The sequence below is a fragment of the Diabrotica virgifera genome, chromosome 6 (genome assembly GCF_917563875.1).
Source record: "Diabrotica virgifera virgifera chromosome 6, PGI_DIABVI_V3a".
NCBI classification, from domain to species: domain Eukaryota; kingdom Metazoa; phylum Arthropoda; class Insecta; order Coleoptera; family Chrysomelidae; genus Diabrotica; species Diabrotica virgifera.
This window is the reverse complement of record NC_065448.1, coordinates 171,104,639-171,121,606: the sequence shown is the minus strand read 5'-3', so window position 1 is coordinate 171,121,606 and position 16,968 is coordinate 171,104,639. Positions and strand designations below refer to the sequence as shown.

Sequence of the window (16,968 nt, the reverse complement as noted above, 5' to 3'; positions counted from 1 at the left end):
AAGATAAAAGAGAAGGGAAAATTATATAAAAAGTGGCAAGAAACCAGATCCGACACAGATCTTCAAAACTATATGGTCGCGAAAAAGGAAGCGAAAGTAGCAGTAGCAAAAGTCAAAGCAGAAGCGTATTCAAACCTATACGATCAACTTGATACCAGGGAAGGCGAAACGAAGATATATAAAATAGCCAAACAGAGATCAAAGAAAGCAAAAGATTCTAATCAGATTAGGTGTATCCGAGATGAAAATAATAAAATACTAGTTCACGAAAAGGATGTCAAAAAGAAATGGAGAAAGTACTTTGACAGCTTATTAAATGAAGAATTTGACAGACAGCCTGTAGAGTCAACGGAGACAGTAGCAGCAATGGTCACCAAAATAACAAATGAGGAAGTGGGTTAAGCGCTTCAAAAAAATAAAGAAAGGAAAAGCGGTAGGACCAGATGATATTCCTGGGGAAGTATGGAGAGCATTGGGAGAGACAGGAACAAGGTGGCTAGCAGGTATATTTAATAGAATTATGGAAGTTGGACAAATGCCAGACGAATGGAGAAGCAGTATACTGGTACCTGTGTACAAAAACAAGGGAGATATACAACAATGTACAAACTACAGGGCTATAGAGCTGCTTAGCCACACCATGAAAATATGGGAAAGAGTAAGTGATAGACGGATACGTGAAGAGACCGAAATATCCGAGTATCAATTTGGCTTTATTCAGGGTAGATCAACAACAGATGCAATTTTCATTATAAAACAGTTAATGGGAAAATACAGGAGTAAAGAAGCAAACGCTCATATGGTATTCATTGATCTTGAGAAAGCATATGATAGAGTTCCTCGAGAGATTCTGTGGTGGGCACTCAATAAGAAAGCAGTCCCTAGTTAATATGTAAAAATTGTGAGGGATATGTATGAGGAAGTAACGACTAGTGTTAGGACAGGTGTGGGAGAGAATGATAAATTTCATGTGAAAGTAGGATTGCACCAAGGCTCGGTGTTTAGTCCGTATTTATTCTCATTAGTTTTGGACCAGATAACAGCGAAACTACAGGGTAACATTCCATGGTGCTTAATGTATGCTGATGATGTCGTGTTAGTAGGAAATAGTGAAAGAGACTTAGAACAAAAACTGGAACAGTGGAGATAAGCTCTGGAGGAAAAAGGTTTGGAGGATCTTTGGAGGGTGAACTGATTGTAAAAAAGCAATAATTTTAAGTACCCGGGATCAGTATTACAGAGTAATGGAGAAATAGATAGAGATGCATGCAGTAGAATTAGGGCTGGATGGATGAAGTGGAAGGAAGCGAGTGGTGTGCTGTGTGACAGGAAAACTCCAATGAAATTGAAGGGAAAATTCTACAAAACAGCCATAAGACCAGCTATGATGTGCGGAACTGAATGTTGGGCAGTGAAAAAGAAAGAGGAACAACAAATTAATGCATGTGGCGGAAATGAGAATGCTTAGATTGATGAGATGAGTGACAAAAAAGGATAAAATTAAAAATGAGTATATTATGGGAATCTAGGTGTGGCACCAATTGATGCCAAAATGAGAGAGCATAGGTTGAGATGGTTTGGTCATGTTCAACGTCGAGACGTTAATCACCCAAAATGAAGAATAGCTGAAGTGCATATTCCTGGAAGGAATAGGAGAGGAAGACCAAAGAAGACCTGGGGGGAGACGATAAGGCAGGAAATGTTGGTAAAGGGGATTAACATTGATATGACCCAAAATGGAATTGTGTGGAGAAATGCAATTAGGAAAGCCGACCCCGCATAGGAATAAGGCAAAGAAAATGATGATAATAGCTTCTGGAAAAAATCTAGTTCAAGTAAAAAGTTTAAAGTAGCCGATTTATATGCACTTTAGTTTACGTAAATATCTCAATTTCTTATTATTTTGCTCTAAAGTCGCCAGTGTTATAAATAAAATAATACAACTTAAATAAAAGAAAAATTGTAAGCCGAAGTAACATTTTTTGCTAGTAAAATCTTTCTTGTCACACTATAATATATCTTGTCTTTCAAAGCACGCATACGTACTACATCGAAATTTACACAAAATCCCCCCTATTTATAAAATTTATATCTAGCCTAAGCCAAGATCCCTTCCCTGTAATTCTGACGTTAGCCGGACTACTGACCACGACTCACGACCTGTCGGCTGAGGCGATGCATTGTCCTGCAGCGGTAAGTAGGAAACTGGTCGCTGAACTCCATGTTATGGATGAGCAATTCTACCGAGGTAAGAGACTATCGCCGTCGTAATATTCGTGTTCAGCAACCACAGAAACCCACGGGTAATGAATTTTTATAAATTGAGAATATAAAATAACATAAAACTCTAGCAGGCAATATTCACCCTGGGTCCAGTTAGTTCGATGAATATCTCGTTATCATATTCGTGCTCAGCGACCTCGAGAACCTCTATGTATTGACTTTCGATCGACTTTGAAGGAAAATAACATAAACCTTCAGGAGACTAAGTTTATCCTGCGCACCAGGTAGCTCGAGGACAATATTTGTTATTAGATTCGTGTTCAGCTATCCCGAAACCTCTCGAGCAATGGCTGTCGACTGACTTGGGATAAAATTAACATGAAGCTCCAGGAGACGAGATCCAGCCTGGCATCAGGTAGCTCGGTGACTATCTTTTTTATCACATTCGTGTTCAGCTACCTGGAAAACCCCGGAGTAGTGACTGTCGACTAATTCTGAATCAAATTAACATGAAAATCTAGGGGGCGAAGTCTACCTTAGGTACCAGGTAGCTCGAGGACCATTGTCAATATAATTGTATTCAGTGACCTCCAAGTAACAAAATTGAAGTCATTTGTGTCGATATTATCCATTTTTTGCAAGCGAGTTGCAAATTTTTCATTTTATATGCGCTCTGGAGATGCTTTTTCTTCTACATAAAACGCAATTTTTATTTTACCACCATGAATTTTGTTCAAAAACTTTCCTGACCCGTTCCTCAATCGAATGCAAGAAGCTGCACAGCTTTCTGCGGAAAATTTATAAGTTTAGTACATCATTTCCTCGCCTCATAGTTCAAATTATTTATTTCAACATTCACCTTTTATTTAAAAATACATTGTAATATTATTACGTAACCATAGTCATATAGATGACTTTATAGTCTAAGAGCTAGAGCCGAAAAATTATCGTCATATGTAATATGGAGTTTGGCATGTGAAATGTGTTTATTGTATATTGATAATTATGACCCCTTTCAGGCTGACACCTCAGTGGATACAGGAAGTAGCAATAAGGGATGAAAAGGGAAAGTTAGTTTAGTCTTTAAAGGTTTTCACCTCCTATTCTGTTAAACCTTCATCGATTTGCATGAAAATTGGTGACTAGTTAGAGCCTACCCCAAGAAACAAACGATTTGGTTCCGCACTTGCACTTTTACACTGGGGGTCGATACCCCTCCTTCCCGGGGGTGAAAACTATTTTACTAAAAATAACCCAACAAATCGATAGAGGGACAAATTATAAGTAAAATTTGTTATATAACGTTATTAAAATAAATCAATACTTTTTGAGTTATTAAAGATCAACGATATGTCTGTTTAAGAGCACATGCGTGAAGTTACGGATGATAAAAAGAACATATTAATTAATTATTGTATGTTAGTAAAATATTATTTTTATATTATTTCGATATTATAAATTTAGCAAAAGTGTATGCGAATATGTCAAATGTACCCATTATTAGACACCCCCAGTTTCTGGATATATTCAGTTTATATTGATAGAAAAAATTTAATTAAATTTCGAAATAATATAAAAATAATATTTTACTAATAACATACAATTAATTAATATGTTCTTTTTATCATCCGTAACTTCACGCACATGCTCTTAAATAGGCAAATCTTTGATCTTTACTAACTCAAAAAGTATTGATTTATTTTAATAACATGATATAACAAATTTTACTTAAAATTTGTCCCTCTATCGATTTGCGGGGTTATTTTTAATAAAATTGTTTTCACCCGCGGAAAGGCGTGGTATTCACAACCAGGGTAAAAGTGCAAGTTGGCACCAAATCAGTTTTATTTCTTGAGGTATGCTCTAACAAGTCACCAATTTTCATGCAAATCAATGGAGGTTTAACAAAATAGGAGGTGAAAACCTTTAATGACTGCACTAACTTTCCCCTTTCATCCCTCATTGCTACTTCCTGTATCCACTGAGGTGTCAGCCTGAAAGGGGTCATAATTGTCAATATACAATGGACACATTTCACAGGAAAAACTCCATTTTACTTATGACGATGATTTTTCGGCTCTAGCTCTCCGTCTATTAATAATAAAAGACTAATACTGGCCATTTAGAAATAAAATACGCAGTTTCGTATTATTTTTAAAATAAACAATACAAATGAACTAGAAATATTATTTTTCCTGTAAAAGCTTCCCTCTCACATCATAAATACATCTTGTCTCTCAAAGCACGCACACGTACTACATCTAAATTTACACAAAATCCCCCTATTCATAAAATTTATATCTAGCCTAAGCCAAGATCCCTTACCTGTAATTCTGACGTTAGCGGGACTACTGACCACGACCTGTCGGCTGAGGCGATGCATTGTCCTGCAGCGGTAAGTAGGAAACTGGTCGCTGAACTCCAAGTTATGGATGAGCAATTCTCCTGAGGGAAGTTGGTGGAACTTGCCGTCTGGAAATGTCAGACACATATTAAGTTGTTTAATGGTTCGGGAAGATCTATGGGGTGGTGAGTGTCTACGGAAATATAGGGACAGTCTCATGTTTCATTCGGGTTTTTTGTCGCATCGGTTGAGTGGTGGATTAAAGGGTCGTTTAAACACAGCGATAAATCAAACAACTTATCAAGGTCAATCGAGTTGTTGCAACTTATCATTGTGTGTAAACGGTGCATCGCACAACTTATCAAAGTTGGAGTTGGGTTGAAGGTGGTATCGCATTGAATCGCAGCGTCTAAACAGCGTTTCAACTTGTCATCACAACTAGTTGCTGTGACTTATCGTTGTGTTTAAACGACGCTTTACAAGACGGACATGGCTAATATCTCTATACGACTTTCTGAGACAATATAAGTAGTTGCGTTTTGTGGCGTTTCTAAACGTATGTTGCAATTTAATCTTATCGGTGGCGATTATAAAAAATAAACACAAACGCGATAAATAAAAAGAATATACTTAGGTACATAATGTTTGTAAAAGTATAGTAATCGTTTAAATATCTTGTTTTAGGATTTATTTTACTATTTTACAGTATTTTTTTGTTTAACTATTTAACATAATTTATATTTTTTATCTTAATGTTCTTTCTCTTATTAAACGCTTTTCTTTAGTTCAATCGTTTTCGTCAAAGCTTTAGACGTTAATCATTTGACTTCTTTTTTTTTCAATGCAAATGAATGAAATTTTGCAGACATATGCATTTACGGGAACAATACACGAATAATCAATAAACATGTTTTTTATGTTTATTAATTTTTTAAATAAAAAAACCGATTTTAATGGAAAATGCTTAAATTCTCTTGTTTTTTACAATGTAGAAACTTGAAACATTTACAGATTGTAGCTAATTATATGAATTATACTTAATATCATTCTTTACGTTAATTGTTTACGTTACGCTGCATAAATAAACAATATAGTTTCAAATTTATCCAGTTTGTGTCCGATTTCTATCCAGTTTTCAGCGAACAAAAATTATGGCACCGCAGAGAGACCAGGCGCGGATCCAAGGGGGGGTCAATGGGGTCAATTGCTCCTTCCTTGAGACTTCGCCTGGTGTCGCCTTTTTTAAGAAAGAGATAATTGCGATTGAAAATAAATAGTGAGTTTTGTGTCCTGTTGACAACTTCATAACGGAATGAAACATAAAACAGAATTCCTTCTCCAAAGTAAGTGTTCTCGGTCTTACTGTATGGTGTCGAGTCTTGGACTATGAATAAAATCGATCTACTTACCTAAATCGCCTTGAGGCTTTCGAAATGTGGTTATATAGAGAAATTTTAAAAGTATCTTGGGTGAAGAAGATTCCAAACTCCACAATACTAGAACGTCTCAGCAAGACTACTGAGATTATATAAGGCATCAAGAAGAGAAAAGTGGAGTATTTTGTACATGTAATGAGAAGTTTCAAATATAGGTTACTACAAAATATTATGCAAGTGAAAATAGAAGGCAAACGTAGTCCAGGACGAAAAAGCACTTCGTGGTTGATTTAGGGTGGCAGTGAATAAAATTAAGATAGGTATGATAGTAACCAACGTTTTGAAAGGACATGGTACATGAAGAAAAATAAAGTAATAGCCCATACCGAAAAATAATCCTGCGTACGCGAGTGACGAGAAAATTTTAATTTCATTGCATCCTCCTTGCAAGGTTGCTGGATCCGCCGTTGAGAGAGACGAATGCTGCCCTTACGCCCGGTTTAATAATCAACTTAAAGTGAACATTAACTAAAGTTCACTTTAACGTTGACATTTACCCATATGAATTGCATTGATAAAGGTACAAACTTAAAATTTAAAATTTAAGTGATTATGAAACCGGGCGTTAGTATTTTCGTGAGCTTTGACTGTCCATAAAACGTAAGGTTCGACTGTTGACTACGCTGTCGTGAAATTTGCCCGAAACTATTTGTATAAGGACAGGCTTAGTACGTTGCATTGAGCCAAGTGCGATAATTAAGGCAAGTATCCATACAAGGGTGAACCCGGCTCGGTGTAGCTGGTCAAATGGATACGGCATGCGCTCCCCCACGTATAAACCGCAAACCGGTTGAATCGAAGAGGGTGAGCGCCGAGCGGCGATCACCGACGTATTCACTATGTGGAGCTGCTACACCGATCGATGTTTACCCTTGTATGGATACGTACCTTTAGACAGCTTGCGCATCTAAGAACTGCATTGCGAGAAATTAACAGGGTATACACCGTGCAATAGTAAAGCATTAGAAGAGATGGAAAGACCGCGAAAACTGTAGTAGGTGTGAATAATGACTTCGATTTAAGAAATGTATGAAGAAATTACAGAAAATGTACTATACAGGGTGGTTCATCTTATTCGCCTCGGTGTCTGTACGGAAAACCACTTGATATTTTAAAAAAATTTCTTCACAGTAATATACAGGGCCATTAATACTACAATCTAAAAATAATGTGAATTATTCAGGGTGCTCCAAAAAAGAGTGTTATATCAAAGTTATATTTTTTCTTATGGAATGCCCTATATATGATGACATTATTGAATTGACCTTAAAAAATAAGCTATACTTTCATAAATGTTCCCTATACCTAAATACAGGGTGTTTTGATTTATTTCGATTTTTATGAAAATGTAAGGTTTTAGAAAAAAATAAATATCTACGAATCTAAAAATCAGTAACAAATTTTTTCTTGGATCTTAATAAAACAGACTATTTAGCATACTTAAACAGATGCTTACTGAAACAAAATTTCTTACAGGGTGGTCAAAATATGAGATTGTTCTATTAACGAATTCAAGCTGTAATAACTTATTTTAAATACAACACCCTGTACCTTACTAGTCTATCGCGTAGAAAATTTACTTAGATTTTAATTTATATTAGGGTTTCCTATACCTATCTTTTACAGGGTGGTCAAAATATTAGATAGTTCTATTAACAAATTAAAGCTTTAATAACTTACTTATTTTAAATAGAACACCCTGTACCTTACAAGCCTATCGCGTAGAAAATTTATTTAGCTTTCAATTCTTATTAGGGTTTCCTATACCTATCTCCCTTCATTTGTTAAATATTTAAAGATTTCCTAATTTGCAAGCTTTAAAAATTAGAATTAAGTAAATATATCGTGGTTACATATGTACAACACATCACCAACACCGGCAGTCTACTTAGACATGATACTGTCATTAATAAAATTTTCATTGTTATCATGTAATCACACAGAGTGTTGTATTGTTTTAGTTGATTTTGGCCTACATGTGACATTGAATAATATGTTTATATTAAACTGCATACCCAATATTAGATGCCGTATTCTGGAAGATATTTAAATTATATTTCATTCCGTATAAGTATTTTCCATATCTTAAACCAACGGTTATTAAGTAAATTTAAGAACACCACTTTTTGTTTGAATCTTTGAATCGCAATTACAAACAATTAAATGCAATGGCTACTATGACGAAAACGAGCCTATTGTACAAAAATATGTAAAAATGGGTATTTACAGAATAACATGGGAATTTACATTTACAGAATAACATGTGTATTGAGAATGTTTACATAGAATTGAAGAGATTTTAAATATCTTCCATTATAAAGAATAGAATATCGAGTATGTCACTTAAAATAAGAACACTCTGTGTGATTAAATGATAAAAATATGAATTTTATTAACGAAAGTATCTTGACTAAGATATCTAAGTATATTGCCGGTGTTGGTGATGTTGTTGTACATAACCACGACATAGATACTTAATTCTAATTTTTAAAGCTTACAAATTAGGAAATCTTTAAATATTTCAAAAATGAAGGGAGATAGGTATAGGAAACCCTAATAAGAATTGAAAGCTAAATAAATTTTCTACGCGATAGGCTAGTAAGATACAGGGTGTTCTATTTAAAATAAGTAAGTTATTACAGCTTGAATTTGTTAATAGAACAATCTAATATTTTGACCACCCTGTAAAAGATAGGTATAGGAAACCCTAATATAAATTAAAAGCTAAGTAAATTTTCTACGCGATAGACTAGTAAGATACAGGGTGTTCTGTTTAAAATAAGTAAGTTATTACAGCTTGAATTTGTTAATAGAACAATCTCATATTTTGACCACCCTGTAAGAAATTTTGTTGCAATAAGCATCTGTTTAAGTATGCTAAATAGTCTATTATTAATATCCAAGAAGGAATTTGTTACTGCTTCTTAGATTCGTAGATATTTATTTTTTTCTAAAACCTTACATTTTTATAAAAATCGAAATAAATCAAAACACCCTGTATTTAGGTATAGGGAACCCTTATGAAAGTATAGCTTATTTTTTAAGGTCAATTCAGTAATGTTATCAGATATAGGGCATTCCATAAGAAAAAATATAACTTTGATATACCACTCTTTTATGGAGCACCCTGTATAATTCATATTATTTTTAGATTATAGTATTAAAGGCCCTCTATATTTTTGTGAAGAAATTTTTTAAAATATTAAGTGGTTTTCCGTACAGAGACCGAGGCGAATAAGATGAACCACCCTGTATATATCAAAAGTTGAAATAAATGCAAAAAATGTGTCTATCATATACTTACATCAGTGATTCTCAACCTGTGTGGCGCGCCCCCTAGGGGGGCGCGCTTTTAGTAATGGGGGGGGGGGGGGGCGTGAGTATATAAAAAACACCAACATTGACTAATTTACTAAAAGCAAAGCAAAACAAAATTCTGACAAAATAAAATACCCATGAACACTGATAAGGAGCTATAATTAAAGAGAATTGAATACTAAATTAATACTAATTAATACTAAATAATACTAATTATCAACAAATTTAATGTAAATAAGTGACTTCCTTGGGCTTGTTCTGAAGAGAAAAGTTGACCGAAACAGGGTGTAAATAGAACATAATATGTACTCATCCACAATAAATTTAACAGTTACAGAAGGACTGACTGAACTGACTCAGTACTGGTTGTTCAGAGTCAGAACTGAGAAGATGGAGATGCAGGCAGACGATCGAGAATGTTCAAAATAACTCGGAACTTCCCGCGAAAAGAGACAATCTGTTCCGAATCGGTGTTGAATTTTTTGTCAAAATGCTTAAGGTACATTATTATTGCATATATGATATATGTTGTTATTGTACGAGAGGGGGGGCGCGGTGAAAATAATTATGGAAAATTGGGTCGCAAATGGTAAAAGGATGAGAAACGCTGACTTACATCCTTATTTTAAACATGACGATATATTTTAATGTTTGAAAAGTGTAAGACTAAGAAGTAAAAAATAAAAAAATATAAAAAAAATTTTAAGAAACGCTTAGTTATGAGTGACTAAAATTAAAAATAGTACATATAAAAAAATCAACTAAAAAGCAAAAAAATAAGAAAATATTAAACTCGAAGGAATATTCGAAAAAAACGTTCGTTAAAAAAATTAAAAAATCAAACACATTCGTTAAAGAAAAGCGTGGGGCGGTATTCTCATAAACCGTTTATTCGATGAAGACGCGCCCCACTCTTTTCTTTAACGAATATGTTAAATTTTTTCATTATTTGAACGAACGTTTTTTTTCGAATTATCCTTCGAGATTGATATTTTTTTATTTTTTACTTTTTAGTTGATTTTTTTATAACATTTTTAATTTAGTCACTCATAACTAAAGAAAAGCGTTTCTTAAAATTTTGTTTTCAATTTTTTTTTATTTTATATTTTTAATATTCTATCTTTTTAATCTATGATCTGGTTTAATTATATATACAGAGAGAGTCTGTAATTTGGAATAAATTCAATATCTCAAATACTAATTGTTTCTTTTTGAAAAATACTCAGACCCGTCGATTAGTATTTATAATTGTCCTTTTCGACATACAATAATAATGTATACAGGGTGTCCCAATTTAGAGATATGACGTCATCGTTAATTTTCTTAAATTGCAACACTGTCATTTTGATAGCTATTTTGATATGGTGTGTAAAGTTATAAACAACTGCAAAATATCAAATTTTTATTCCCTACCATTTACAAGATAATAGAAAATAACAAAGTTTTTTTTTTATTAATGGCTTTGACATAGCCAATTAGCCAGAAAATAACAAAGTTATGTCTGTAATTTGGAATAAATTCAATAATTAAAATACTAATGGCTTTTTTTAAGCTCAGACCCATCGATTAGCATTTCAAATTGTCATTTTTGACATATAACAATAATGTATACAGGTTGTCCCAATTTAGAGATATGACGTCATCGTTGATTTTCTTAAATGGCAACACTGTCATTTTGATAGCTTGTCATTTTGATAGGGTGTGTAAAGTTATACACAATTGCAAAATTTCAAATTTTTATTCACTACCATTTACAAGATAATAAAAAATAACAAAGTTATGAAAAACAAGTAATCAAATAATAATTGAATTTAATTATTTCAATTAAGCAAATTAATACTTATAATGTTGCCTTCAATTGTTGTCAAATTGTCAATGGGCAACGTTATGAGCATTTGCTTATTTGAAATAATTAAATTCAATTATTATTTGATTACTTATTTTTCATAACTTTGTTATTTTTTATTATCTTGTAAATAGTAGGGAATAGAAATTTGAAATTTTGCAGTTGTGTATAACTTTACACACCCTATCAAAATGACAATGTTGCCATTTAAGAAAATCAACGATGACGTCATATCTCTAAATTGGGACACCCTGTATACATTATATTATTGTATTTCAAAAATGACAATTTGAAATACTAATCGACAGGTCTGATCGTTTTTCAAAAAAATAATTAGTATTATAATTATTGAATTTATTCCAAATTACAGACATAACTTTGTTATTTTCTATTATCTTGTAAATGGTAGAGAATAAAAATTTGATATTTTGCAGTTGTGTGTAACTTTACACACCCTATCGAAATAGCTATCAAAATGAGAGTGTTGCGATTTAAGAAAATAAACGATGACGTCATGTCTCTAAATTGGGACACCCTGTATACATTATTATTATATATCAAAAAGGACAATTTGAAATACTAATCGACGGGTCTGAGCATTTTTCAAAAAAACAATTAGTATTTGAGATCTTGAATTTATTCCAAATTACAGACTCTCTCTGTATTTTAATTATTCTTTTAAATCTTTCATATTTGTAATACTTCAAATGCTTTCAGGTTTTTAAATTTTCACAAATTGGCACATTCATGATTGTTTTCCTTTAGGGGAACACTTGTCCTAATACTTCGTAATTTACAATTTTTCGCCAATTAGAAAAGAAAATGGAACATTGACATATGACGGAAAACAAAAAGCAAATCTGTTCGCTTTATATTTTAAATAATATATTCCAAAATCACGAAATGGAAAATTATCAAGCCAAAAACGACGATAATAAGAGTATTGAGCACGGTGTGAACAATATTGGCCAAGGAATAATAAAGCCTGCTACCCCTAAAGAAGTAACCAAAAAGAATATCAATCCCAAAAAGGCTCTGATTTGACTTATCAACAGAAGAAATACTAAATATTACCTGGGAAGACCATTATTAAACGCATATTTATGCTTAAATGCAGTATTCAGGTTACAATACGTACGAATAACGTGGAAAACAGCTGAACTAATTATGCTTCCCAAACTAGGAAAAGCATTAAATAAAGTAAAATCGTGCAAACCAACGTTGTAGCTATTAATTTTCTCCAAATTATTTAAGAAGATATTGCTAATAAGAGTCCAACCCAGTGGCGGCTCGTGGTAATTTAAAATGGCTGTTCAGTTAAGGAATGTAATTATACACTGCGGTGCAAAAAATCAATCCACTAAAAATTTTGTCATTTTTGATGTTTCGAGTTTTCTAAACCTGTTGTCCGATTTAAGGGATTGTTTACCACGTTATAGCCTTATTCATTGACAATATCGCTGTAATAATATTGTTGCTAGACAGTCAAACTGTTATTGTATACCGGGTGTACGAATCAAACTGTGTTTTTTCTCAAAGTTCGCATCACCCTGTGGATTATTCTAGCGTTTATAAAATACTGAAATTAAAAAAGTTAGGTACTTTAACAATTGGCCATGTTTGTCATCAGTACAGGATGTCTCTAAATAAGTACGACAAACTTTAAGGGGTTATTGTACATGAGAAAATAATGACAATTTGCTTTATAATCATATGTCCGCAAACGCTTCGTTTCCGAGATACGGGATGTTCAATTTTTTTTTTACAAACGGACGATTTATTTATTGCTTTAGAACCAGTTGAGATATGCAAATCAAATTTGGTGGGTTTTAAGACGTAGTTATTGCACATTTTTTGACATACAGTTTCTGGCCATATCATTATGACCACCTATGAATTTTTACAAAAATTAACTATTCCACTAAGTACGTTTTGTTTAAAATATGATTTTTAAATTTAATTTTGTTATGCAATGTTAATATTATTAATTAATTATAATATATTTATTAATGAACAGCAATAAAATATTTGAAAATATTACATATTTTATATTTTTTTAATATTTTGTTCAACTTCTGACCTTAATCAGATGGAAAATATTTGGTAGCTTTTAAAACGAAAAATTTCTGATGAAAAGGTCACTAACGAAATTGTTTTGATTAAAGAACTAATATATCGTTGAAACCACAATGACAAAGTATAGTAAAAAAAATTTAACTGCATTCACATTATGCCAAGACGGGTACTAGCGGTAATCAAAGTTAGAGGGGGCTCAGCAAAATATTAAAAACATACAAATATGTGATATTTTCAAATTGTTTATTGGTGTTTATTATTAAATATATTATATTTCATATACATATACATCAATAAAACTTCTAAAAATATCACATATTTTTATCTTTTCAATATTTTGCTGAGCCCCCTCTAACTTTGATTACCGCTGGTACCCGTCTTGGCATACTTTGAATGCAGTTAAATTTTAGACTTAATTTGCACAAATGGTGCACAAATTTCACTGTAATTTTTTTGGAGATGCTGCTGCCATAATAATTCCACATGTCCATTTTCAATAAAAAATCTCTACGAGTTTTCGATATATGAAAAAAAAAATCGATTTTCATTTTGTAACTTCAAAGGGCTATAATTTTTTTGTGTGCACTATTATTGTATATAGGTAAGTGAGGTTTAATCAGCCTATTTTTGACCCCAGAATCTGTGGTATAATTTATGACGAATCTTTTCGGGAGACCCTGTATAATGTCACTCAAATTCAATAAAACTTACATGAATATATTCGTCTCAATTTAACGGTCATTTCGCATCATTTCGCCAACTCTTAATTATGATTAATTACAAAATTGTACACAATCGATAAGACGGAATAAAATGTAACAATTTTTTTAACTTGGTCGTTAAAGTCTATTTTATATTGATTTCCTATACCCAGAATCTAATAATTGGCGAACATCAATATTGCCAATATCTGAGAGTTGCAATTTATTTTTTAAATGAATTTGGAAAGATCCGTGTGTTTTAATTTTTGTCGATAAATGAGATAAATCCCGAACGCCCGTTTTTGTCAGCTCTGAAGAAATAGTTTCATTTTTTGAAAATACTAAACATGAAAAACAAAACAAAGAATGTAGTTTATCACACCCGCACAACCAAGAATTTTTTTTATATTGTTAAACTTTAAAGCAACGTCTAAACTTTTTGTTTTTTATAGCACATTCTTGTACCAAGTTTATCTACGACCGAGGTGGACCATTCTTTTTTATAAGAAGTCGATTTTCAAAACTATTTGCATTTTCTTTTATAAAATCCACTGAATAAGGCTCCATCATAAAACTATTAATAGTGTATTTTAGTGGAGTCAATGAAGGTGGATATGAGTTATTACCTCAGATTTCGTTGAACCTCCATCGATTTTCATAAAAATTGGTGAGTGGTTAAAGGATACCTCAAGGAACAAAGGTGACATAGTGACATAGGGGTGAAATACACCCCTTTTTTAAAAATTATTTTTTAGATTTCTGAAAGTGCAGTCACTGTAAGTTTTCACTTCCTATTTCGTTGAACCTTCATCGATTTTCATGAAAATCGGTAGGTATTTAGAGGATACCTCAAGCAATAAAAGTTATATAGACTTAACTGGCGCTTTTGCATTTTAGGGGTACAGTACACCCCTAGTTTTTAAATAGTAAAAAATGCAGATTTCCGCTTTATGGCGCAAGTAATCTCGTTTAATTAAGAAAAATAAATATTTTTTTATATTTATGTGCATGAATTATATATTTTTTTAATTTTTCAAACCTTATAGCAACCAAAAATCCGAAAATTAACAAGTCAAAAATCACGAAAACCTTATTCTTCTATATTTCTGAAAGTGTAGTCACTGAATGTTTTCACCCACGATTTCTTTGAACCTTCATCGATTTTCATGAAAATTGTTGAGTAGTTAGAGGATACCTCAAAAAACAAAAGTGATATGGCACCAAGTTGGGCTTTCTGAATTTTAGGGGTGAAATCCACCTTTTTTTTTAATGATAAAAATGCAGATTTCAGTATTCTGGCTCAAGCAATCTCGTTTAATCGCGAAAACAATCACGAAAAAAATTATTCTTTTATATTTCCAAAAAGGCAGTCACTGAAGGTTTTCACCCCTGATTTCTTTGAAACTCCATCAATTTTCATGAAAATTGGTAAGTAGTTAGGGGATACCCCAAGAAACAAAAATGATGTGGTACCAAATTGCGCTTTTATCCTGGGGGTGGATGTTACCCCTTCTCATGGGTGAACACTATTTTATTAAAAATAACTCCATAATTAGATAGAGGAGTAAATTCTAAGCAAACTTTCTTTTATCAAGTTTATAAATTTTTTATTTAAGTAATGTTTCATAATTTAATAAAACATTATTGGTACAGTAAAACCTGTCAATAACGGCCACTAAAAATAGAAAAAAATTGGCCGTTATAGAAATGTGGCCGCTAATGCTAGGTCTCCTTTTCCACAAATACATAAAATATAATTGAAAATTTATTTATTTTAGTAATTACAGCAAATCTAATTAAATATAATTCTACAAACAAACGGAACATACCTTTCATTAGATATCGCATATCACTTTGGCTGATTTTGTCTGCATATATATTATGTATCAGGAATCCCTTTTTTTTTGTGAGAGTGGATATAGGACATTTCTCAAGTATGAATTCACAGTCATGGTATATCGTTGCTGTACAGGGATAATAATCTGTGCAATGTTATGGTACAGGCTACGTTAAATATGAAGTAAATCAAATTTAATTTGATTGTTTTTTAATCGTTTACAATATTTAAAATAATTAAAGATATAAAGTTAGGGATTTCAAAAATAAATTCCGTTCTCACTGGCAGGGTGGGAAATAATAAAGTGGCATACAATAGCATTTCATTACAATGCTCATTACAGCTCCGTTTGAGAAAACTCATACTCTCAAACTTTGAGAAAACACTCATTCAGTTTCGACCAACCCTGTATTAGCTAAAATTAAACGTTTTGCTAGATTAATAATTTTTAACAATAATAGACTATATTAAAAATCACTTGAATATAAATTTATTTTCTGATGTCAAATCACTACAATTATACAGGGGGTGAGTGAATATTGCTATGAAATTTGAAAAAAAAAACGTAATTATCTTTTAAACTACTTCGTATAACATCACAAAACCTGATATTTTAAGAAATAAAACATAGAGGAGAATCCAAAAATGTAAAAATATACAGGGTGTTCCATTAAACAAAAGATAATTTTGTTTCACTCTGTCAATATGGGTGGCCCTGTATATTTGGAAATGTATTTAAATTCTGATATTATCTATGCCCCAATCTCTCCTAAATAAACTTTTTTCGTATCTCCTACAACAAACGACTAATTGGACTTCCCACAACCTGTATACTACATACAAAATCTCCGCTATAAAATTTTTGCAAAGAAAATGTTATTGGTTTTTTTAAAATAACTCCGTTAATTTTTGAAATATGAGATTTATCCAAAAACTGTTACAAAGCTAAGTAAAAGGTCTATACCACTGTCTTAAAGATAATTTTCTAAATCCTTCATTTTTTTTAAATACAAGGTGAAAAGGCCCCGTTTACATGGTTCTCGCAGTAAAATTTAGGATTTAAATGTTTCTACCTCGGTTATTTTTTGTCGTAAAGAAATATTAAAAAAAGAAAAAGCTTAAATAAAGTTAAAACTAAAATTTTGTTCTGTGCCATTTTTTAAGTATATCGAGTATTTTTGGAGTTA

At 32.2% G+C, this 16,968-nt stretch overlaps 1 protein-coding gene across 3 annotated transcripts in view; it reads right to left on the bottom strand.

The window, feature by feature from the left end:
• LOC114329496 (cell adhesion molecule Dscam2) overlaps positions 1–16,968 on the bottom strand; it is a 1,422,998-nt gene that overhangs the window by 643,894 nt on the left and 762,136 nt on the right. For all 3 annotated transcript variants that reach the window (XM_050654329.1, XM_050654330.1, XM_050654331.1), the window contains exon 4: positions 4,549–4,695. In XM_050654329.1, coding sequence (XP_050510286.1) covers positions 4,549–4,695 — 147 coding nt within the window. The remainder of the gene's footprint in view (positions 1–4,548; positions 4,696–16,968) is intronic.